Source organism: Strix uralensis, chromosome 4 (genome assembly GCF_047716275.1).
Source record: "Strix uralensis isolate ZFMK-TIS-50842 chromosome 4, bStrUra1, whole genome shotgun sequence".
Classification (NCBI taxonomy): Eukaryota; Metazoa; Chordata; class Aves; order Strigiformes; family Strigidae; genus Strix; species Strix uralensis.
Genome location: NC_133975.1, coordinates 82584646 through 82611224, shown reverse-complemented (window position 1 = coordinate 82611224; position 26579 = coordinate 82584646). Strand labels below are relative to the sequence as shown.

The 26579-nt window shown below is 35.7% G+C and overlaps 1 protein-coding gene across 9 annotated transcripts in view; it reads right to left on the bottom strand.

Annotated features, from left to right (window-relative positions):
* The window catches only part of LRBA (LPS responsive beige-like anchor protein), a 424097-nt gene that overhangs the window by 132217 nt on the left and 265301 nt on the right, over nt 1–26579 (bottom strand). For all 9 annotated transcript variants that reach the window (XM_074867473.1, XM_074867476.1, XM_074867474.1 and 6 more), the window contains 4 exons: nt 8703–8820; nt 7257–7359; nt 5187–5302; nt 2760–2872 (listed from right to left, as the gene is read on the bottom strand). In XM_074867473.1, the coding sequence (XP_074723574.1) occupies nt 2760–2872; nt 5187–5302; nt 7257–7359; nt 8703–8820 (450 nt within the window). The remainder of the gene's footprint in view (nt 1–2759; nt 2873–5186; nt 5303–7256; nt 7360–8702; nt 8821–26579) is intronic.

The following is a 26579-nucleotide window of genomic DNA, read 5'->3' as shown; positions in this document are numbered from 1 at the left end:
TGTAATGTGTTTCTGGATGTGGATAAGGAAAAGAAATCAAGTAAAAGACTGTTAAAAGACTGTTAAAACCATGTAAAAAGTTAAATGAAATATCTTTAAATATTTAAAAAATCTTTAGCAGTGCAAAAGCATGCTACAATATGTAATTAGCACTTATTTTGAAGAATTACCCCCAAAATAACTACTACAAAGAAAATATCACAATATACATGACATTCAAAATTTTCAATGTTTAATATTAGCAAGGTTTTTCAGATATTTGCCATGAATTCATCATCTGACATGAAGTTTAACATTTAAACTACATCGAGTTGATACTGCTAGAAATGCCTAAAGAGTAACCAAAACTTGAACTGCTGTGTCTGAGACAGGTATGGCATAAAGACTTTTGCTGTGTATATGGCATTCATCCAGAACAGCAGTTACATTTTCAGAGATCAAGATGCACTGTCTGATCAACATTTAACAGAACATATGAAAAAATGCATGTTAAACATACATATATGTATGAATATTCACGATTCCCTAATAGGGGCAATTCTCTGCCAATCACCTCTTAAAGATTAAAAGCTTCCAAGAATATCACGTTAAAGGCTTAAATAATAATGAAACTCCTTCTACTCATGCTACGGTATGACTGACATGTAATACTGTAATAATTATTTCTGTATTAAGTTCATAGTTTTCAAACATGTGATTCAGAAGGTTTAGTATAGATAAAGATACAACCTAAGTAACGTCCCTAAGTAATGTCCTCTCTCAGCAACAGCAAAATTCCCTCGGAACTTAAAGTGTACTTAGTAATCCTCAAAGACTACTTTCATGAACTGAGAAATCCATATAACCAGTCACTGTTAATAAAAAAATGCATAGAAAAAGAACGGGTTTGCTATCTAATTTCTTAATGGAGGCAAGAGTGGTACCTAATCTAAATGAGGAAGAATTGCTCTACACTGCACTTGGTTCAGTTCCAGGGTGGAGGAAGAAAGACTAAGACTGTAGCGCTGACTGATATGAGTAGTTTACAAATTAAAATACAATTAAAAGGAGATGCCTCAGAAGTATAACGGCTGGAGAATCCTTTTTTTTGTCTTGAATTATTTTAGCAATGACATGATAGATGCAGAAGTGTCATTTAACAAAAGTTAATGGGAAATGAGGTTGCAAAAATCCACCATTAATAACTTTCTTGATTGTGACATAACAAATTTAATTTAAATACTACTTCAAACTACACAGATGTTACCCTTGTTTTCAATTTTCACTTAAGTGTAATTCACAAGTGTAGTCTAGGTTGGTGACAGGTATTTTTAGTTGTAAACTATCTTCAAGTATTTTTTTGGCCTGGGGATTATTAAGAAAGCATTTATTAAATTCCAAAAGAAGAAATTATTTTAAAATATTATTTACCTTTGAAAGATTTTTAAAATATAAAATATGTGTAGTTTTACCCACAAATACGGATTTGTGTCAGTCAGACATTCAGAAAAAGCACAAACCTCATGATTTATTCAAATTAAATAACACTATTAGAAAGTGTTACAGTGACAGTACCTCAGTGTATCTCTGCTTTGGACTTAAAAACATTATTCCTTTATTTTTATTTGTACAAACATATACACACACAAAAGGTACAGCACAGCCTTCAAATATATATACATATATATTTATATACACACATGCATATCCACATATATACATGTATATATATTTCATGACTACGCAGTACCTTTTTTAAGGTTAAAATACTAAATCTGTAGTAAAAAAATTAATTGTCTGGAGTTTTTCACAAACCTGTGTTTTAGCTTAATCCACTGTGAACTGAAAGCAAGAACTTGTAAAAATTGCCTTACTTTGGGGATTTTTTTTTTTTTCTATGAAATAACCAATTTGTATGGAAGACTTTTGTAAAAAACAAGCTATAATTAAAATAAGTTCTTTACCTTTTCCACTAATTAACTGTATTGCTCCATGTGCCAATCATTTCCCATAATAGCTAGCTTTTAGAAAAAGATCCTGTTTGATGAGCAGTGCACCTTAGTCTTTGTAGAGAAAATGAGAGATGCTTCTACTTTGTAAAATGAAATACTCCCTTCTTGGAAAAGATTGAAAGAGAATAATCACATTCTATAAAGCTTTAAACAGGCTGTGTAATATTGCATCTGCATATGTTTGTTTGGGAAAGAACCTTAGAAAAACAAGGCTGCTCTGCCAGAAAGGAGTTGTTGGAAAAGCTGTTAAAAACTGACAAAGTCTGTCTGATAAAGGACAGTGGTGTTACTCGAGCATACCTGAAGGGGATACACAGAGGAAGTGAAAAAATAAAGGTTCTACTTATGGGAATAAGGGCAATGATTTAAAAGTAGTTAAAATAGAATGGTATCACAGGCTTTGCTACTAAAAAAAGCACAATTTCATCCGAAAAACAGAAGATTATTTGGTTAATTTTTAACCTTTAGCAGCCTCAGCCTTCCTAACTTCATTAAAATTTGAAATGAAATGTAACACACATGCTCCAACTAAGAGCACCTTCCACTAACTATTATTAAATTGATGCAATCCAAAGCAATAAAATACATCAATAATTCATTTTTCCACAATCTGATCCCTATTATCAGTATACACGTATAGAAATGAAACACTGTTAATGGTTGTGCATTTAACATGAATGTATCGAGCACAGCAGAAAACATTAACAAGACTGAAAGCTACTGAGATAAATACTGGAGAGGAAAAAAGGTATATCAGACGACAAATACCTTTGACAAATCCCTGAAGTTGCTAGGAAGGGTAAGGTCCAGCTCCTCTGATTCATAGTTGGTGATAACCCAAGGGAACACAGGGTACTGATTTAAATCATTGTAAGTTCGACCTGACAAACAACAACAAAAAAATTCCACCATGAGTTAAAAGAGTTATATTTAACTAAAATACCAACCTCTAAAGATACAACAATATAACTTTACGAGCTCTTCAAAAAAAACGTAATTTATTTCAGACCTTTTATCGTTTTAGTATTCTACTTTGCTTTATTGAAAAGGATAATTAAAAAGTTCACAAATTGCTCATATTTAATTTAAAACATTGCAGCCCGTTTCATTTTAATTGTAAACTCTTTTGCATACAGTAAGAGTGACAGTTAAATCCATTCACTTTCTATGCATCTCTCCTTTCCTTGTTTATGTCATCTTGTCTTCTGTTACTTTAAGGTGAAACACTTCAAAAAATGGAGAAGTAACAACTTTTGTTGATACTAAAAATTAAAGCAATATTTTTACATACAGTATTAAATTCAATATGTGAAAGCAGAATGAAGCAGCTCAGGATTTTAGATTGAGAACTTATGCAAGTAATAACAATTCCATCCAGAGAATTCACTTTGAGGGGAATTCTCCCTTGTCCATTAACCATCTATGGATATGCCAACATTTACCAGAACAGAAAATCTGTGCTGGTTTCAGGTTCACTTGTGCACCTTCATGCATCTGTAAGATGGAAATAATATCCTTCTTCCAGTAAAAACAAAATATGCAGTTAGAATAATCGTATACCATACATACATCTACAGCACATACCCTGTTTTATAATTTTAAAAGGCATAATTTTTACACAGATCCTGTCTCTTTTTATGATACTGTTGCAGAAGCTCATTCACTCACATCACCTTCAATCAGTACACTCTCAGGTTTTGTCTGGCTTGGTTTTAAAAGTCTCAAAGGACAGGTTTTTATTTCTTCCCCAGGAATATTATTCTGCAACCCAATCTATCAGGTTGTTGGAAAACAGTTTTCTAAAACTCCACCTAAGTTTTCCTTTTTCCGTTTTTCTTACACCATTCAGCAATTTTCCATCCTGGTTTGCAGAATTTTTACATGGTATAGCTAGATCCTTTCTTTCCCCAATCAGTTCGTTATGTTGCACATCATCACTTATTCAGGATTAAGGCTACTTATGTGACGCTGTGATATCTGTGTTTGAAATTGATAGCCATCACAACCATCTTTGAGCTCGCCATCATGGGCAACTAAGCTTTCCCTTTTTTTTTAATAATCTCTTTTTGTTCCTTTTAACCTCAAATACCAAATAGGTAAGAATTCACTTTATTATTTCTAGAATATATTAAGGCTGAGAAGGATCATTCACTAGAGCCACAGAAAACACTGTCATGGTATTGCCTCATTCCTCTTCGGCAGTAAGGAGGCAAGCAGATCTACCCCTACTTTTATAAAATCTGCCAGCATCCTGGCATCTCTGACTTAATGACTGATTACAGAAACTAGCAAAACTGACCATCTGTATGAAATGTAATTAGTGCAAGCAGAGGCATTTGTTATATCAACCGTGTTAGCAAGAGCAAAGTCTGGAAGGGAATTAACGGACCTTTCAACACTGTCAATATCATAAAAAAAGAGCTGAAAATTGAGAGATTTTGTAAGTTGCTCTGAGAACAAAATATGTTGGAAAATAAAAGAGAAGTCCTGAGACTTAACAATTAGCCTCCATTTACTAAAAAAGTCCAGTTGGTTAGAAGCTAATTGGGCAAGATTGGTTAAATGAAATATAGCTTAGCATTTACAGAATGAGGGGTCAGACAACCACACAGGGGTATGAATTAGGATTTGGGAATGGGTGAATGGTGTCCTGGCACAGCACCACTGGTGAGCCAGGCACTACGCTGTTTCCCGAGCCCAACCATGCATCTTGCAACAGTAGTATTTCTCAGCTCCAGGAATATCCTGCTCCCCAGCTGAGACTTCCCAGAGGGTTCCAGCCCTACAAAGAACTTATCACATCAGCAGTATTTAGGGAGGATAGTACTTATAAATATTAAAACTTAGAATATTAAGGGATGAAGAAGTTACTATTTCTGAGACCCTCCTAAATAGTAGATGGTCTATGTAGATCCTGTCCTCCCACAACAGTCAAGATATTCTGCCTTTAGAGATATATTTTAAGTGCAGTTCAGTACAGCATTATGAATTGTATGCTTCTCTATTCTTACATAAACATAAAACCAATTATGAATAAAGTACATTTAGGAAGATTTTGTGAAGTTGTTCTTCAGGAGAAAATTGTACATTGAAATAGTTATTTATTAAAAGAGCAAAATCTAGTAGTGCCCCCTCTCTGTTGAGACTCTGCCACCATTAAATTCTTTTCTGAGTCACTGTAGTCATTTGTGTTACCTGCTATAGTGTTTAGAAACATCAGGTATTCAAAGTTGGAAATTTCTCGGTGTTGCCATCGCTGGGTCATATTGGAAGCTTTGAAAATCTGTCGTGGACTAGCCAAAGAAATGCGTCTGGAAAAAAAAAAAAAAAAAAAAAAAAACCAAACAAAACATCGGAAAAACAATGAGAAAACCTGGTGGGTCTTCCTTTCTACCTATCTGAATTTTAGTGGCAGTTGTACACATTCTTTTTATTAGTTCTATGCTAGATTTCTCTGGAGATCAAATTGCTATTTCGGATACTTAAAGTTCATTTTTAAAGTTTTACAATCTAGTAAGAACAAAAGACTTAAAACATCTGACAGCTGGATAAGTCAAGATTTGAAAGCTTTCAAACAGAAACCTTTACAGCTGTGCAAATTCAGCTGCTCCATGAAGGCTTGATGTATTACAGAAATATGTTACTAGTGATTTAGAGAAATGGCAGAACATTAAATAAGAAAATTACATGACTTTTAGGATTTCATATAAGAATAAAGTCATCTTTTAGGAGAGGTTTTTAAATCCCTCAAGAACAAAGGAAAACAATGATAAAAGGATAGAACTTCATTATGAAATCCGTCCTCTTGAGATTTAAATTCTGGGCAGTGTTGGGGAGTTAGTCATAAATAACTGAATTAAACTTTTAGAATTTGATGCCAAATTTCCTCATGTTTGTGAAAGAAGACTATAGAGTCATTCCTTGGAGTGATAAATCAAGCACAGAGGAGCTTATCATAAAATTCCCAAGGCTGTTTTTTTCATAATAAAAACATCTGTAAATACTGGAACCCCATCATTTAGGGGGAAAAAAGAAATCTAGATATAGTTTTAGTTATCAAATCTTTACAGGTATTGGTAAACAATTACAGAAAGCAGTTACAGTAACTGAATATTTTTTATTTTAATAAACTGCATTATATTGTAAACAAATTTATCAGTATAAATGGATGTGAAATTTTGGACAAATGTGTCTATACTTTCATGTATATTTAAAAATTTTCATGCATAATTTGCTTCTGTAATTAGAAATCCTTTAAGTTCTTACAGAGTGGCTATAACTGCAATTCAAGAGAAATTTCTCTGGACTTGATAAAAAAAATGTAAGCTACAAAACTCAAGAGAAAACATCCCCAACTATTTTAGTGCTATTTCTGTGCACAGAAATCTTTAAAAAATAAAAATTGAAAGTAACAACAAGCAAGATACTCCTTAAGGGTTGCTATTTTTTCTAAACATTTAGAAATTAATCTACTTAAAAATAATGTATAAATCATTAAAATACAAGAGGTAACCAATTCAACTAGAGAGGGATACCTCAAAAAACTCCTATTTCCATCAGTCTCAGTGAACATTAAACTGTGCTGCTGTGCTTCATCCAGAGCGTATCTGGTAATCAAGCCCTCATCTTCTGCTAAAAAAGATGTAGCAAACTGAACCATATTCTTCCATTTTAGGATCCAAACACACAGCCTGACATCATAATGCTGATTTCTGCCTATAAGAAATTTGAACAACGTCCTCCAGAGCTAAAACACGAGCACACCATACCAATCTTCCACATGCTGTTCAGCTTATATTGTTCTACAATATCCTTCTGATGAGGAACGACCATTTTCATCTATGTTTAAATATTACAGAGGATTCAAGGATGTTACAGTCAAGCTAATATAATTGAACACTGTCATAAAAGCTAATCAGTCCTACAACCAGTCATACATCTTACATCTTAAATTTTAGTGAGTTGGCAAGCATAAAGAAACCTGTTTTCCTTAAGTAGGGTAACTGATTGAGTCTCATTGCCAAAAAGAAGCTATCTTCCCTATAACAGACAGAAAGAAATCACCAAAAAAAAAAAAAAAAAAAATCTCAAATCCAAAAGTTTTTATTATACAAACCCATTGCAAATAGCATGCAGAAGTGATAGGCTGAGGATGTGCCTGTTTTGTAAACCAGTAAGTGTAAATGCTTCAAACCATGTAGGCTGCTTTGATGAAAAAAGAACTCTTAGAACTGACAGATAAAATTAACTCAAATTGTAAAATACCTGGTCTGCGGTAGGCCAAAGATAGTACCAATACCGACTCGAGGTAGACAATTAACCACCTTCTTTACTGTTGCTTGGTCAGGAAAGTTGAACATGACACCCACTGTGAACACAAGAGTTGAAATATGGCATGATTTTACACCTTTTATTTTAGGCTTTCTGGCACAGTAAAATTTAATCCTAAACTTAGGTGTTGAACAGATTGACTGTCTAGAACTGATAAAAAAAAAGTCTCTATATTAATTGGATCACACATTTACTAGTTTACTTTCTATATATTTTCAAGATATATTCTTCAAAGTATTATCTTCATATTTTGTTTGAAACATTCAATGACACTTACCAAATAGCAACCTAAAAATCTAAATAACAATTTAATTATGGTCTCCAGCGGAGTTTTATGACTTCACAGAGTACAACTCCATGTTCCAAAATAGGAAGGTGTTTATGCACATGATTAATATCCTGTTGGACAATATGTGCTTCATATATGTGCAAAAATGCTCTGTGAGATATGTGTCTGAATACTTACCAGCCATGTTCAAGATTAGAGACAGTTTTAAGACAAAAACTTTTTGACTAACATACTAACTGCATAAAACATGTTGTCCTATGAAACATTTACTGATTTCAGGACAACAACATTTCATATCATTACCAAACCAATGTTTTACATTTTAAAGTATCACCTTAAGACCTACTTTATATGGTGTCTTTGTATGCAGTTTACAAAATTTGTTTTTCAAGATTTCATTGTCTGTATAAAAGCACTAAAGTACCTCAAGAATCTTAGTTTAAACCGCAAAGACATCATATAACCTAGTTTAAAATAAAATTTTGGGTGAGAAAATAGCAGAAGAAAGTTCTCCAAGTCTCAACGCACTATATTTTGAGTGACTTGTCACAGTACATATGTGTGTCTGAAAAAGGAACGGAAGAAATGGGAGGGTGAAAAATAGGTTAATAAACAAGGTAAACCTACATTCATTTCTTAGAGTTGCATTAGGGTCTAAATGAAAGAAATTATTACTAGAAATAAAGCATCAAGGTATACCACTCACTGGTCTAATCTGGTAGTGAAGTTCTTTCATTATGTTGTTCCTGGTCTGCATAACTAACAATTATTAATCCTCCAAAGGGACCAAAAAAAAACCTTAATGCATAATAGATTGGAGGTAGGTGTGCCTTAAGCAAGAGTTTCCAGAGAATGCCAAACAAACATGTGGATACAGATGAAAGCAAGGCATTGCTAATTCCCAGTTATTATGTTTGATCATAATTCCTCATTGAAAAAAAATAAAATGAAATGCAGAAACTAAATTACGAAAATACACTAACTTACAATATCAAGGGACTTAATCCAAGCCCTTCTGCTATCTACACAAATCCATTCCAAAACAGCCAAACAGAATGCACATGTCCCCAAATCCTCTAAACTCGCAGTACCTCTATTTGCCATGAATATCTCCAGGGCAGTGTTTTGCAAAAGATAACGTCGAGAAAAGATAGATCGAATCTCTGAAAAGAGCCATTTTCCATGAAGTCCTTCTGTATATGCCAGAATCTAGTGGAAAGAGACAGAGAGAGAATGGTTTAAATATGTTGTCAGTATAGGTAATATTTTGTAAAAGAGAAACTGTTTGACTCACAAACATGGATTCTACCGATTACATGCAAAACCTGCAGCAAAATTAAAATATGCTCAAACATATTCATGCTATGAACATATAATGGATTTTTTTAGGTCCTAAATTCAACTACTCACGTTAAGGATTTTAAAAATCTGCTTGTATTTTTCCTTTAAAGACAACTGCCTGTTTTCCATAACCAAGGGAGTTTCAGAAGCATTATGAAATGTTTGGCACTTCAGCAAAGCATAAAAACATATTCTGAAATGTATTAATAGTGCCGTTAGATGTATCTGCACTCACTTTAGCATTGTAGTAACAGCCCTGTAACAAATAAGTAAGAAAAAATGTCTTTAAAGAAAAAAATGTTCCTTACGTTTATCATTAAGGCAACATTCATTAACTCTGGAACTATAAAGGTTGGCTGTATAAGAGGTTAAGTATCATTTTGTCAGCTAAGGTTAAACACAAACCTGCAAATGAACTCAGCATAATCTCTCTATGGAGTAAGCGGTTGTCAAAGTAACTTGTTACAATTCCTGTCATCCCATCTGACAGACACAGATGCTTAGTCTGCCTTCACAATTCAAACTAATCCCATTTTCAGTCCTCAGCCACTTTGTTTCTTTGTTGCTTCACTTTTTCCTTTTCATTTCAAAGCTTAATTATGTGCGTGCTAAGGGACAGTGAGATTGGACACTTCTCTGCCTCAGATTAACAAACCATAATTGAAGGAAAATCTGAGATTTGTCAATTTTAGCAAACACAAAAGCACTTTACAAAAATCCATCACAGAAAAGGAGATTCAGGTATCATTCTAGTTAACATCACTCCTACTAAAATTTCACTCGAGCAATATATTGTGTATAAAAAAGTGAAATTCAAGCCTTTAACAAAGACTGTTAATGAACTCAATAATTTGTTAATAGATTTTTAACAAAGGAGGATTTTGCCTCACATGTAGCATATATTCACAAATAACCTGCATTTTTGTAGCACAGAGAGCAGAAGCACCATTACAAAAGCGCTACACAACACAGTATAAAATACTCTATCACCTTTGTGAATTAAAAGCAAACAAGAGTGGCAAACCAAAAGCAGATAGCACAGAAGATCAGAACATACAAAGCAAATCATCTCCCACACCTTCTTTCTTTTTACTTAATTCCTTATCTTCCCCTCAATACAAAGTGCCACAGACAACTTCTCTCCCAACACCCCCACGCACACAGAAAGAGAAGGAAAAAATGAATACAAAATTCTAGAAATGCGATGAAAGAACCTGAGATTGTCAATGGTTGCTAATCATTTCTGGAACAGAGGAACTAACAGACTTGGGCCATGCTGACACTTTCCATACTACATCCATAACCCATCCACACTAATTGGCAGATTTGTATAATTCTATGATGCTATTCAGAACCACCGCGGTTGGCTTTTGTCATGTGCATATAAATATCCTTTAAAGAGCACAACATCAAAAGAGGTAACAAAGGAAACAAGGTTGCAGTGCTCGTGTACAAAAATCTCAGTATTTTTGCCTGTATTCATCCATTTTATGTTCTTTAAATTGGAGCTTGTAATTTCAATGATTATTTTTTTTGAGACAGACAGGAATGTGGTGACCTCCGCTTTTCTGTAGTAACAATTAAAACACAACACCCTGCTTGCCACTATCAGTCTGTGCATTGCAAATTCAAACACTTACTACATGGATACTGTGAGTAAAATCAGTAAGTTACATAATTATTACTTTTACCCTGTGAAGCGAGCTTTTTTTTTGTGACAGTGGAAACCCTGCACATGACCAAAAGCTTGCTGCGTGCAACTTCTTAAAAACTAGAAGGAAAAGCACCGGCTTGAAAATAGCAGAGGTGGTTGACGTTGTGCACTTTGTACAGCCATGATAAAGTTATTAAATTCAGTATAACAGGATTTGCAGCAGAAACTGGAACCACACTGCAGAAGCACCACCAGTCCCCACTATAACAGTTCTTTAAACCATTCATTAACAGAAGTTATCAGGAGAGAGAAGCAGCTGAGGCCTAGCCGACCAAGGCCTTCATTTCGGCTTGGATAGTGTCTGCCTGGTCTGCAGCTTCACTTCAAAGTCTCTGGAGTTCAATTAAAACTGGATTAGGTGGAAGCAGACCTTCTTTGGGACATGCTGTTCTCTGAAACTCCAGGCTCACTGACAGCACCCTAGACAGAGGTCTAGCCCGCCAATGAACCAGTTGCTATGGAAACTGCATCATTACTACTGCTCCGCACTCATCACACCACCTATAGTAGATGAAAGATCCAGAAGACAAACACATTTCTTTCATGTGTGTTACTAAGTATTCCTTATGAAAATCCCATTCAACCTTTTATTCCCTGTCAAATATCTGATTTTATTAATAGAACCTCCTAGCTGCAGAGCTGACTCGTACTTCAAATTAATTCTAGCATGTTTATTCTGGCAAAGCGATTTTTAATTTTTTTTTTTTTAATCAATGTTACCACTTCTGATATCAGAATTACAACTTTCAAAAACTATTTTTTTGAAAACAGCATTTACCTGTTTTCACCCATAAGCCACACAACACAGAATTCTCCCTAAGAATTTAAGAACAACTACCTTCTTCATACCATTGCAAAATATGCTCAGTTTAAAAATTGCTCATTTATTTCTGTCTTTTATCACCACCATTTCTGGAACAACTTGTGGAGCAAATACTAATGAGGGTGTACAATCTAATTTAATCTGCACAAATAGTACCACTTTCCCTATGAGAAAAAGCATTTATAGAATTTCAGTTGATTCAACACATCAGACTGAAGTTTAATCTACTGCACGTTTCATTTATTTCAAAAGATAATGCACCTTACAGGAGGAAAGACAATTTATACAGTTTACCATTTCATTTAAAAATACTTAAAATAAACAAATGAGCTAACTGTAAAGTTCTACAGTTCCAAAAATCTCATTAGACAAACTGTTTTGTGATTACACTTTGGCAACACCAGCTGAACAGACGGCATGACAACACTACTAAAAATACAAAATTACTTTCACCTTTGCATGAAGTCCCTCTTTACTTCAAAGGAATAGAAATAAAGATCTAAACCCATAACCAGTCCTCGTACTCATGCTGCAGGCCCTGACACTGCACGGCTGGAAGAAATTCCCCAAGAAACTAGTAAGTAAAGAATAGCCAGCTTCAATTTCCACTTCGAGGGGACTGTGAAATGAGAGTTGCATGAAAACTCAGGTAGCATAGTGCTGATCACGAATTAAGACCATACATAAAGAAATCCTCTCCTCACCATTCATAGTTGTACATCAGCTAATTAAAATATCAGTTAATTAAAAAGCTCACTCAGAAGCTATTGTCATTTTTACAGTTTTCAAAATAAATACCCCACCCTACCTTTTCTTCAAGACCCTCCTTGAATGTTGATCATAAACAACGTCTCTCATAAAAGATTACATGCAAGAGTTAAAAGATGCCATCACTACAGCTGCCTCCTGAGTCAGAAAAGTAATATTTTACTAAGGACTAAACGAACATTTTGCTTTACCTTTTAAGCAAACCCATCAGCTATCGTATATTTTATTTTATTTTAGAGAAAAGTACTATTGATCTTGAAAATGTGAATAGGCTAGAAGTAATTAAGTCTGTAAATGGGTTATAGAACTGAAACAGTAATTGAATAATTATATTACTTTAATGTGCCAGCCAATTTAACTGCCACGAGTAAAATAAAAACTAAATAGCTTATTTAAAAAGCTGATGCGCATTTGTATACTTCTGAAAAAAGTTATGATGTACCAGACAAAAAAAAAAAAAGCATTTAATTTGCATTTAAATTTGATTGCAGTTGTGAGATAAAATCCATAAATATATTCTTCTAGCAGCAGTCTCTGTCATTTGGGGCCATTTTTGTTCAGGAAGGCAAGATTACAGCATTTAAGGGTTACAAAACCTGACTCTGCTCATGAGGAACCTGGATCTCCACCACAATCTCAGCCCTGCAACTGAGGATCCTCCAATCCTACTGTCCAGCTACTGTTTAGTTCCCTGGCTGCAGGATTCATAGTGGAAGGGTCTTACCCTGCTCTTTGTTTAAGTATGTCCAAGTACAATCAAACTAACAGAGAATTAGATCAGATTGTTAATAATTCTAAATATCAAAATGCTCTTAAATAAACCGCAGCGCGTATTAGTTTATTTCAGATTTCTCAAGAGAACCATGAATAAGATGTTCATTTTAAATCTCAGCTATTTATGCAACCAGCCACTGAAATCCAGAGGCACACAGGAGTAGTCTCCCATCCGGTCCCTCCTGTGGGCACACGCAGTCTGCTATACAACCCTGTTCAGCATTTTCATGGGTGACAAACTCAATTAAACATATTCATTACTTTAATGTTCCACTAGACAGTTTTACCCAGCATAAAAAATTTAAATAAATAAATAAATACTCTGTGACCTTTGTATCGATCAGAGCAAAATGGCTTATGCCTGGGTGTGGGTGGTAAAGGGATTGGGGAGGGGGGTGGTAAAGGACTCTTATGTTTTCTCTTCCAATTACTGGAGGAGATGATAAAACCACAGCAAATGATGTATCAGCTCATTTTATCTTATCGCTTTGGGGCTAGGTGACAATGAAGTTCATATTTCACTGGTTCCCATTGAAGATTGTGAAAATTACTTGCCCTTATGACCTGAAATTTCACTGGAAGACAGAAATTTCTCTTCTGCAAAGTAATGCAATTTTTCAGATGTCAACCTTTAGCCCAGCTTTAAAAATTAATTTCATTTATATTAACCAATGATATTGATATTTTCACAGAATGCTCTTTGATACATGAACCACCGACTAGCAAATTGATGTGCTCTAGAAGGATAAAATTATTTTATCTGAAGCTGCTGGGGACAGACAGATTTACCACGAACTGAAATTCCTATTTTGCAGTATACTATTTATGCTAGCCTCATACACCTTAAGGCCTCTGGACCTGTAAATAGTTTAATCTTTGGTTAGGACTTACTTTTGTTTCTAGATCCATGCAGTTCTGAAATAATTTCTATGTATGCAATATACAAATAAAAACACCATTTGTTTGGAAATTAATAGAGTCGAACTGTCACAAACCACCGATCAGTGCACGTGTGATGACATGAAAAATACTTCCCAGATGATTAAAATAGAGGAATGCACAACTATATTTTCTCTCTTTATCCTGACACTAAAGCTATATTTCAAAGTGAAAAAAGCATGCAATGCAGATTTTCTGAAATTGGTCTTCTAGTAACTACAGATAACCTTCTCCCTGATTATCAAGATCTAACTTGGAAAAATATTTATCGGCGGAACCCGTATTCAGAATTTTTCTGATTTGACTATGAGGTTCTAAACACCTCACATGGACTAATAAATCTGTGGACATTAGGTTAACAAAGTTAGCACCAACTATCTTACTCTTCTACTGCATCCAGTATTTCACAAACAACTTTTTTTCCCTTTTGATTAACCCTGCTGACTCTTACAGAGCAGAGTTTCATTGCCACTGGCAGACAACATTTAATCAACCCAAAGAACAAAAAGATCTGATTGCCAAATAGGTATGTAAGTTAAATTAGGCAGCCTAGAAAGCAGAAGTTCAAGAAGAAAATGAATAGAGGTTTGGGTGGCTGTCCAAGCCCTGCAAGGTTAAGGATGTAAAGTCATGCCTTTCTTTGGAAAATAAGACAGCAGACTTATTTAGGATAAAAAGGAGCAAGAATTGCAAGAGTTCACAGATTCTCGTAGGAGTTGACTGATGTCTTGATTTAGTGAGCCTGTTATGTTCTGATTTAAGAGTTAGTAGGATCTGCTCAAGAGGTAGATACAAAAGGATAACCCAGCTGCTTACATCAGTTGGGGCAGTTTGCCATCAGGAACTAACTGTAATGATTTACAAATTATTCAGCTCGCACCCTCTGCAACAGTGGCTACTTCAGATTCTGTGTCCATCCTCAGTTCTATCACTAACCCAAGAACAGGCTAGGTAAGCAGTGACCAACGAGTTGTTCATTGACATGTGTGAAACAAATTGATAGTCTCGGTGAGTTTCCAATAAACACGCATGCAAACTATAATTATCAATTCCTGAGATGCAAAATGCTACGAAGTAAGAATTAGCAATAATTTATCACCAAGACCACCAAGGGCAGCCTTTCTAAAGCAATCTCCCATAACATACCTCAGAAGCACTAAAAATGCAGTGTGGCTACCAACCCAGCCCACAAACCATGCACTCTAGAAATGTCAAAGCAACACCTGCAAGCAGCAAAAGGATATATAAGAAAACAGGAATTCATGACAGGGTTTGGGGTTTTTTTATGTGGTATTTTAGACAAGCAGCTCCCTAGCCAATCATCCTCTTTTCATTTGCTTCAGTAATTTTTTATTCATAATACACTTGCAATGTGATTTTGCAAAACCCTGTTGCAAAAAAACCCACCACACACAACACCACTTTTAGATCACATGAAGATCATCAAGAAAAAAGCACATGAATGAACCTGGGAGTTCGTTACTCCAACTTTTATTTATTTATGGCAGCGTTTATAATCTATACACATAAAGAAGGAGAATGGCAACAATTTTTACTCTATCAGGGTTACCTGTTTATGCTATTTCCTATAGCACCGATGTTAGCACATACACAGACTTCACATACCTAGTAAGCAAAAAGGTACAGACAACAAATGGTAACTAAGATATCTTTTAATTACACAGAAATAACTCAGAATAGTCATAAGGATAAATTGTATAAAGGAACCTCTGAGATGTGCATTGTACCTTCCCCACTGAAGTGTGTGTGAATCGCTCTGTTTATGCCTCATGTGAGTGGGTCTGTATGGATCCAGATTTGCTTAAATTATCTAAGATTGAAAATACTCTTATGAAAGTGCATGGGTACATGTCACGTGTGTGTGTGTATATATATGTGCACATATTAAAATATGACTTGAGAGACTGCATAAAAGCATAACATAGTTATGCACAGTGGATAGAGTATTTTCGCATTTTTTTCCTTCATTAGATTGTAAATTTTAAAATTTGGAGAGTGCTTTTAATTCATTCTAATTAATAAGTACAATTCTGGGTAGTCTTGATGTCCACACAGATTGACAGATTCCTTAAGCTCTTTGTGCACTGCATTAAATCACACAACTTCATGATTTCATGTGTCAATGAATTCCATCAGTTAAAAATACACAGTGTAAATACTAAAAAAGCTAGTTTTGTTGATTTCATTTTGTATACATTGAAAAAATGACATTACCCGCAAAAGCTCACGAGCTTAAGCATCACTAAGCAAAACTCAGTGAAATGATTTCTCACTGTGTAGAAGCTGTCAAAGAAGCTGATCACATGAAGTCATGGAATTTGGATCAAAAATTCTGAAATAAAGTATTATTAATATTAAGCCTCTGTAGTAATGAATGGTGCAGTGGTGCATTCCACGCTAGCTACCCTACACGAGACATTTTTGAAAATTAGGTGGGGAAATTCCACTTGCCATTGTTTTACAAAAACAAAAACTCTTTTAAAACTTAACTTCAAAGGCTTTTAGTATATTCCGTAGCTGTATTATCATTAAGCAAAAAACAGATCTGGTTTTGAGGTGATAAGTATGACCATGACACAAATTTTGTCAATGTACTTAAAACACAATCATATAGAAAGCTTCCTAGTAGAACTAAGACAACGTAGGACTCATTCAGCTGCAGTTTATGAGGAAGATACCCAAGTCCGTGTGTCTGAAATAAGTGAGTTAAAAATACTCTTGAAGAATACCAGCAAGGACTAGTTTTAACCGTTCTGTGTCCAAACTCTCCAGTACACAATACCTTTGAAAGGTATCAAGATTTCTTCCTGTAAAGATTTTATGCAACGAATGGTACCAAGTCTTTTTGTATAAGATAACTGAAGCAAAATTAGAGAGGAAGCAAGTGGTAGGGATGTGGCCTCACTATCTATGATGAATCACTCATGCAGAGATCAGTTTGAGTTTTCAGTCAGTCTGTTTTTCAGACAATCAAAACTGATTTGTGGGAATTACTATCTTCTTATTCTCTCCTACACCATTAGACCTGAGTTTCTTTGGATGGGGCCCTCTTTGCATAATTCTGAGAAAAAAAATTATTTTTTGCTTGCATATCAGAAGCATCTGCTAATATTTGCCAAATTTGTAACAATTAAAATGACAGCATTTAGCAGAGGACTTTGTCCCTCTCCAATTTTGAACAGATTATGCAGTTGTGCTTTGCTCATCTTATTTCTGTTAATGGGTCAAGTGTATGCCATGATGTTGTAACATTACTGCAATAAAAAAACCTCTCTAAACTAATTAAGGGATTTCAAAACAAGTCCTAAAAGCTTTCTCTTGTTTAAAAGATGAAAGTACCTGAGAAAGTCAGAAAAGGAATCAACCACAGGTTCTTTTTTTATGACAAGAAGGTATTACCATGTTGTGGGTTGTGGGTTTTTTTAAGTTAGAAGTTCTGGTTGGTCCCTCTTCTTTTATAAAATTCCTAATGCAGAAAAGCCTTGGAGATAATCTTTATGGGTTGATTTCTAAGAAGTACAGAGTCTGAAAACTAGGACAAGTGCCAGACTAATGACTCACAGCAGTTCATACCCACTGCAGTATAACTAGACACAGTGAAAGGTAATATACAGGAGCACGCATCTCAAAAGCAGAGCACAGAAAACAATGTAGAGTTATCTTTGTTTTGCAGTCTCTTATTTAGCCATTGAGGGTTTTTAGAAAAACAAGGTTCGTGTTTGCTGTAATTGCCTCTTCAAATTCCTATTTTGAACAGCAAATCAAAACAGTTGTGTTAGATTTCCCACTGTTCTGCCCTGCACCTGCCTATTTCACCACTTTCAGGATGTGACTTGTCCCATGGGCTGCTTCTCTATGTATCCACCAAAGGTCTGTCCAGCCAGAACACGTGCAAGTGGAAGCAGCAACCACAACCAAGAAAGAAGGGAACTAAGGCACCTGCCAATGCTGGCAGTTGTCCAGTGTCTGCCATTTTCATCTGATCTTGCAGAAGATGGGTGAGGAGGAGAAGAAAGCAAATGGGCAATGAAAAAATGTTTCAATGCCAAAAAGGAGGATTTTTTTTTTACTGATGACCTGTAAGCTGACCTTCATATCCCTTCATCAGAAACAAAACAAAAAACAAAAAACACCCCCACACATCTGGCAGGAAGCTAAAGTACCAGTCATCATGAAAGACTGCATCTGATCAGCTCATTAATGGGAACCAAGCCCATACCTAGAAGAACAGATGTGCCTCTTGAAGGCAAAGAGAAAAGTCAGACTCCAGAGCTGCCAATCCAGCAGTTTACATTAAGAGATTCTGTGCTATGTTTTATGAGAGATATGGCACAGAAGGTGTGGCTTGCAAAGGTATGGGAATGTAAAAATGGCTTAAGGCCACCTTTGTGCTGCACAGACTAGACTGTTGCAGGAACCAAATCCCCTTTGAGGAAAGGGGAGCAGCTGCAGGGGGCTGCTGTGTAATGACACATGTTGGCCTTATTTGGGTGCCTGGTGGCTGCCCCACAGCCCAGGACTCTATAGTGCTTAATGCTAGAGAAATTTTCCCTCTTGCTCTCAGAAGTTGGGACAGAAGATAGCACAGTGCTGCTAATAAACCTTCCGCTGCTCAAGCGCTTCTCCACTCACTGTGACTTCAGTTACTGGAAACCAAAGCAGAGTACAGGTATGACAACAACACAGAGGAACTGTTCTTAGTTATCAAAGGACATGTTCCCTACACGCACTTTTTAAAATCAAGACCCACATGAGTGTACCTCATATTCTGTATATGTATTCTTCCATTTATCTAATATTCTTGTAAAAGTAGATTAATTTTTCAGGTAAAGGAACTGACTATAATCAGTCAGTGACAAAGGTTTTGCTACAGCCTGCGACTGCAGGGGAGAATCTCTTCTTTTAAGATCACCCATAGAAATAATTTGACCAATTAAAACTTATCACATTTGTAAAGAACAAAAAAGCAATGTGAAGGGGAGGTTTTATACAACAACTGCTGGTTTTTATCTTAGTAGATGGTAAAACACAATGATTCAGCTTCAAAGCATTCCTACAAGTACAGACCCTTTTCCAAGGTTAAGCAAGCCATGGACATAGCTAATATGAGGTCTACAACAACATCTAGGATTCCAGGGTAACAGAAGAAGAACATAATCCTAATTTCAGCTTTAAAATGCAATAGAAAATTAAACTGCATTTCTAGTCCAAATGATTGATAAGAAAGGCTTGGAAATGTGATTCAAGTGTACCAGATACACAGACAGCAGTCTGGGGATAGCTCAACAATTGATCCAACAACATGATTTGCCTTGTCATTCCCCCTGGGGTATTAAATCTAAAACTTGCTACTCCTGAGGGCCCAATAAAAAATAGCCTATCAAAGGATTCTGCAGATGACAGGAGGAGAGAAGACAATAAGTCTATGTGAAAATATCAGCCCTTCTGAAGAACTGTAAGCTGGGCTGTGTTATGCATTTATCTTACAAATCCACGATGCTGCTTTGCACAACTGGAAGTTTTCCTCAGAGCCAGAAAAAGTCAAGTCTAATGTGGGAGTATTTACAAAGCACCAGGTTCCAGCCAATATATAACAGTGTTTCATAAATGCTGAAGTTGAAAGGGAAAAAAGTATTTTAAAGTGCTTTTTTAGACAAACCTAACCTCATAGCAATATCCTATCCATCCTGCCCAAAGTGCTGCCAAGAACTAACAGTTCCTTGAGAAAATACAACAATTTTTCCTGTTCATGCATATTTCATTAACAAAACTAAGTTAAAGCAGCATTTTCATAGCCAACTCTTATCAAGTAATTTAAATGCATTTGAAGGAATGATGTGGGAGCTCTTCTTAAATCTTTTAAGTGGGAAAAAACCCTACCTGGATAGCAGCTCCCTTCCCAGTCAGCTCTGCATTTTGAAAAAGATATGTTTTTTAAAAAGAGCAGGAAATTGAAGGTTTAAGAAAAATTGATCTTGCAGCGGCATCTTCAGTTCTTAAGTGACTTAGTTCGTAAACTCAATGCTCTTCCGTAAAAAAAAAAAAAAAAAAAAAGGTGCTGTGTAAGATAGAAGACCTACCTTTAGGTTAGTGAGGGTTTTCTCTATGAGTAACTGCAGCTGGAGTATTTGCAAGTAATTCTAACAATTTGGGATCTGACATCAGTGAAAATCAAAAATACCTGTAATCAATTCTCTCCCTAACATGTTAGCAATATAGCTATTCAAGTAGGTTAATAATTTTAAGATATGTGTCAAAGAAAGAAGTACTGCATTTGAGATCTGAAATACAAAAATATCACACCTTACAGGGAGGAACACATTTACAGCTTTTGCAGATTTATCTCTACAAGATAATCTGTTTTCTACTGAAAGAGTTGGAAGTTGAAACCTTGTGGAGTTTAATGGCTGAGCACTTATTGCAGGGGAAGGAAAGCACTCCTTACTTTTCCTTGAGTGCATGAAAAGTAGCTACTCGAATGACTGCGATGCAAAACTTGAGGCAGTAGCACAAAGACAAAAAGTAACTCATTCAGACACATCTAAGAGTGTTCCGCCAGTGAAGAACTGATAAACCGATCAAGAACACATTGCTTCTGCTTGACAAAAGTTGTATTTGTTTGTCCTCGTTTAATAATTATGTAGAGGTTTTTAAATGTGGATTTTAGGTTAAAAAAATAGACTTACCAACTTCAATTTGCTATATTCATTGTCAAAGCTTCAAATATACAGTAGCATAAAGAACCTACCAAAAAATAACTAAAATTGGCCAGTATCTGCTTTTCAACATTCCACCCAAACAAAATGTCGGCATTGATAAAATCCACTTTTTAAAACATGTATCCTTGCAAATCTTAAGTACTGTCATCTCATCTCCCTGTTGGAGTTTGATTGATTACGCCTTTTCCTTATGTTCATTAATCTCATCACCTTATCTTTTACACCACTTCATTTTAGCAGAAAGGCAATAATAAAACCCTCATCCATTATCCTTTTACGCATCTAGTCAAGCGGAAATGGTTAATAACATGCTACAAATTGAACTTCAATCACCTCATTTTCTCCTTTGTCGAATGCACATTAAAGTATATTCCAAAAGTGCAATTTGTTTTACAGGGGAATTTGTGTTATATTGCTACAGACAACTAAAATTAAGTGTTTCTCAGTTTGGTTATTAAATATATCCAACTGTCCTTTTATCTCTGATACTAAAACATTAACTCATTTTATTAGGGTGTAATAATACAAGAGCCTTATCTCCCAGAACACAGGGACATCTAGTCTGCCTAATAGTAAGTGTTATACAATGGGTCATTTATCTTTTTTTTTTTTAAATATGCTTCTGATAGTTTATGAATTGGTACATTATTGCAGATGAAATGGCTCTCCATTTAAGAAAAGTTAATTTGTTTACATGCAGGCTTATCTTCAAATGCAAGCCCCATTAGGGAAGCGGTCTATAACTGTCAGAGCAAGTGAAGAGGGAAAATAGGTGGATGTAGAAAAATTTAGAGCCCAGTAATTTAACTCTGATCACCAATTTCCTGTTTGAATATTAACCATGTTCCACATGCACTCTGCAAATATTCCTTGATACTAAAATGATTCTACAGAAACACTAAGTGAAATAAGAGTCCCAAAACTTGTTTCTGTAACTCTCCTCATCATTACAACAACGGCATATATCTTAGTCCATGAAATGAAATGACATTTCTGAAAAAAAAAAAAAAAAAAAAAAAAAAAAAGAGCCCATCTAGTAAGAAAAAGTTCACAAATGAGACATGTTTGGAGTTGTTTCTTCCAAAAAATAAAAGGGTGGGTGAAATTCTAGCTCTGTTTAATTTAGTGACAGTAATTCCTTTTACAGAAGGGGAGCAAGATTTTGTTTGCTGGTTTTGTATCCCCTTGGAAAAATTTTCATTTGCACTTTGGTCATTATCTCAATGAAACAAGACTAGTTTGACTAGCTCCTCAATAAAATTGTGTATCAGGATAAACAAATATAACCACAAATACTGTGCAACTATTACAATAAAATGGTAATTTTCCATGCTTCGTCTCATCTCAATCCTACAGAAACTTAGTGTTAACCTTCTAAGAAGCCTGAGAACGTTGAAGTTCCTACCTTTATTCAGAGAAGACTGAATTAGGAAGACAGTCATTCTTATGACCATAAAAACTTGCAACAGTTAGCCTTATAGTATACATATACACTCGTGATTTAAAAAATGAAGTACTATCTTTTACATTAAAGCAAAGAACAAACACACAGCTCTAACTTATAAAAATAAAAATCACTTTTACATGTCCCTCAATGGTCTACCTTTTTTCTAACTCTCTTGTCCATTAAAAGTTTCTCTTATTTCCCAAGCCATTCACACACTATTTCCTCTCTCCTGCTCAATCATCTTCCATTCAACCTGCAGTTTCACGAGTACTTTTGCAGGTGGCTGCCCAGCTCACGTTGCACCTCATCTCATCCATCCCCATCGCTTTCTACCTGTACCCCAAACCCCCTGTTCTAACAGTAGTACGTTTGAGGTCATGTGGTAAGCTGGAGTTGGATAAGTGATTCAGATAGAAAGTAACCTAGGGTGAAGAGAAAGAAAAAAGGAAGGGCGAACGAGATGATGAAAATGGTTTAAATCGGACTCACTTACCCACTCAAAACACTTTCCCAGGAGCACCTGGGGAAGGGAGAGGAACAAGGTGATATGATGGCACCTGAGGACTGCTTAAGCCAGTACTATCACTGAAGGGAATGCTTCTGAAACTTTGGTTTAGTAAAATCTTGACCCCAGTCAGAACAGCCTCTACATATGATTAGTTTGGTGTTCAGTCATGCACCTCTCTGGTTTCTTCCATTTCTCTACGTGTTAAAAAGAAACCACTCACTAATATCTGAAGCTCTGCTGTGCATCTTCTCTAGAAATTGTCTGAAAGCACTCTTTTAACACCCTGCCTCTAAAAGCTTCACAGTTTGCCGACATAGACAGCTGCTGGTTTTGTGTTGAAAATTTCTTCTTTGGTCTTTGAAAATATCTTGTTTCTTCTTTTCTTGTACCTTGGCCAGTACGTAGCTATTTGTTGCTTCTGTTTCTACATCTAGAGAAGGCGACCTCTGGACTATGTTTGCAAACTATGATTCTCCAATACTGCCACAGTCCATGACTAGGCCTGTATTGCACCCTAGTAACACAAAAAGCATTCTGCTTCTTCAAAGCATAGGACATCTTCACACTACTTTGTCTGTGTTCATGGTATACTCAGCCATGGAATAAGCAAATTAAATTCTTACTGAAATAAATAATTTGACCACTCAAGAACTTGGGCTTCATCTTCATGAAGTTTGACGTGCTCAACTACTTTTTGAGCTATCCCAATAATCTTGACTCCAAAATACACAAACAAGTTAATATACTTGCCACACACTCACTGCAGAGTCACTGAATTAGACCAAAAATACTTATTATTTTCTAAAACCTGCATGCTTACACTTTCTTTTCTAGTTTCACATATGAAGACCAAAATCATAGTTGGCATCCAAAACTCGCATTTCAGCACGACTTGCACATGGTCAGCACTTCCACGTAGCACCTTAAAATATTAGAAGAACATGAACATACAAATTTCTAGATTATGAGCATACACAGAATTTGATCTAAATCATCAACTGCTTTCTTTCATTTTGATCATTTTTCTGAAAGCTATCTTTCAGGAAACTGCTTTAAGTATCCTCTCTTAATAACGTCTCCCTCTTCTGAATGTATAACTGAAGAGGTTTTCTACTTGTTTCTCTTTTGTTATTTAATTTACATTTAAACAGATGTTCAAGAGAGCCTTTTAGGTTCTTTATGAGAAAGTCTAGTACCCAAGTGAAATAAATAGCAAATTAGAGCAAGCTATAAACCCAAGAAGCTCCTGAACTGCTGTCTGTAGTTTACCAACAGAGGTGCAAGTTTACGCAATATAAGTTCAAGCCTTCAGCTGATGCCACACTTTTACAAAATGTAAATCACTGATGCTGTAGTAATTTGAATGCAGCAATTTATTGCAGAAATAAATGAACAACTGAATACTAAGCAAGTCAACATGAGTCTTGATTCTAGTCTCTAACCACCATTCCTGTACCACATAACATGTCATCATCCATAAGTAAATGAGTTAATCAATTTAATGAGGATTCAGACAAATCGGCTGCCTAATGAGCACTCAAACTGATGTGGCAAGGGTTATGCTCCAGTGCTGACAAAATCAGTTTGATGAAACTGTGACAAAAGCAGCAAAGCACTATTCCTTCAGCACATTTTCCTGCATCTTATTAACATGAAATTATAATCACTATTTGCAAACTGTATAGGGAAACCATTTATTGTGTAAGTCATGTAAACATATGCTTTATCTACTCTTCTTTCCAGCAAACCTGTGTATATTGTTGGAATTCAGTTTAGTAATTATTCAGTTCTTTTCAGAAATGGCAATAGGATAGAGTTGTTTAAAGTAATTTAGATTGAGTATGACAAGAGAATTTCCAGAGACGTTACATTGTATGATTTTGCATTTTATGAACATGTCATTTGGCAATAAATATAAAATAAACCAACCAAAATAAATCAAAATATTCTGCAGCTTTGCAAACAGTTCAGAAAATTAACACTGGAATCTCTTTAAAAGCAAATAGAAAAGAATCTAACTCCAGTTTTTAGATGAATGGTAATGCTCTTATGATGATTTCCCAACTCCGTAATGCTAAGATGCAGAAATCACAGGCCAAGGAAAGAATTTAATCTAACTAGTATCTTAACTACTTTATCAAAACCCTTTAGTCAGGGCTCCTGTAAGAATCTTCTAGCAGTACTAACTAGTTATGTCTAAGTTCCAAATGCAGAGCCAAGGAGTGTCCAGAAGATCTGAACATAAGACTTGGAAACAATTAAAAATAGAAATCTGTCAAGTACAAAAAAGCTGTAATTAAAAAAAAAGTAAAACTTAACTCTTACTTTCCAAGTATTATCTGTCTAGAAAACTTTCTGCAGGGAAGGAAAAGCATCTCTGCACAGGATTGTTTAAATGCAAGAGATAAAAAGGTATATCAGAAAAGTTTTTACATATAATAGCCACAATTAAAAGCAGTTTCTAAATAGCATTGGTGTACCTGCAGCCGTACAGATCATATAACCCTGCACTAGGGTTACAAGAATAAATTTCTGGATGTGTTCACAGAGCCAGCAACAATTTAATATTTATATATTAATGACCATCCTGTCTCCAGGGGAAAGTGTTATACTAATAATATCTGAGTGCTATCCTATAATCACAACGAGGAGCGGGGGGGGAAATGGTAGAAGTCACACCTTTTGTCCAGGAACGCAGGACAGAGCAGCTTTAAAATTTCTGCAGAAAGTTAAAAGAAACAACTGACTTTTACATAAGGACCCACAACTTCAGATATCAATGAAATTACATTCTCTGAAGTAGGAATCTTTGGCTTTGGCATCTGTGTTTGAAAAGCAATCCAGAGACAATGTAAATGATGTTGCATCCAACATACATAGAAGAATGTCAAACTGCCAGAAGAGTCATTAGGAACGTTCCCAAAACAAGAAATACATATGTGTATTTTTAACAAACCGCACATAAATATGACATTAAAACAACAGCAGAAATCCGTGGCAGTTGACAATACTCACACTCTTTTAACACCAGACACTTTCTCCCCAAAGGACACCGTTCTTGATAACACATTGATTTAAGTCTGAAAGGGTTGAACTTTCCACTTCCATGATTCTTATCACAACACACCCCATATACGTTTCTAACCCGTTTAAAGGATCCCAATTAAAATCCTAATGCACCTGTTATCACTTGACTGAGGTCACAGTCTATGGTTATGGCTCCACAGCAGCTGGCTGCCACGGGGATGGTCTGCCCTGCTCCAGACTGTATGGTCCCGCTGCCTCCTTTCTCCTGCCACCAATGCTCCTATGGCCCCAGAGGTCATTGGCTCAGGGAATCACCCTTGTAAAAATCCAGGGAAGAAAAGGTAGTTTCCTGTCAGGTCAGTTCCCTAACTTGACTCATCAGGTAAATGCTGCTGATGGCACAGGGTTGGGGGCAAGGACTGAGTAGCCACAAATTGGGCCCAGCGATTCTTTGTGTCAGATCCCATTTGCATTAAAGTAGTGGTGGAACCCTCCTCTCAGTTTCGGGGACCGTTACATACTTTCATGCCTCTGAAAATATCTTGTCATTGCACCCATGCTTCTCTCTGCTAGCTGTATGAACACACCGCAGAAGAAACAACTCAACTACTGAGTTTTGCTTGAATATAACTTAATAATAATCACACAGAATCACAGAATCATTCAGGTAGGAAAAGACCCTTGGGATCATCGAGTCCAACCATCAGCCCGACTCTACAAAGTTCTCCCCTACACCACATCCCCCAACATCTCATCCAAGTGACCCTTTCCAAGAAACATCCAACTATAAAGATTACATACCTCTGGGATATAAAAATGCCCCCAATTAGACAGATTCTAACGTCATAAAATTTGTCCTCCAACATAGCTGCGTTCTTTAGTGATAA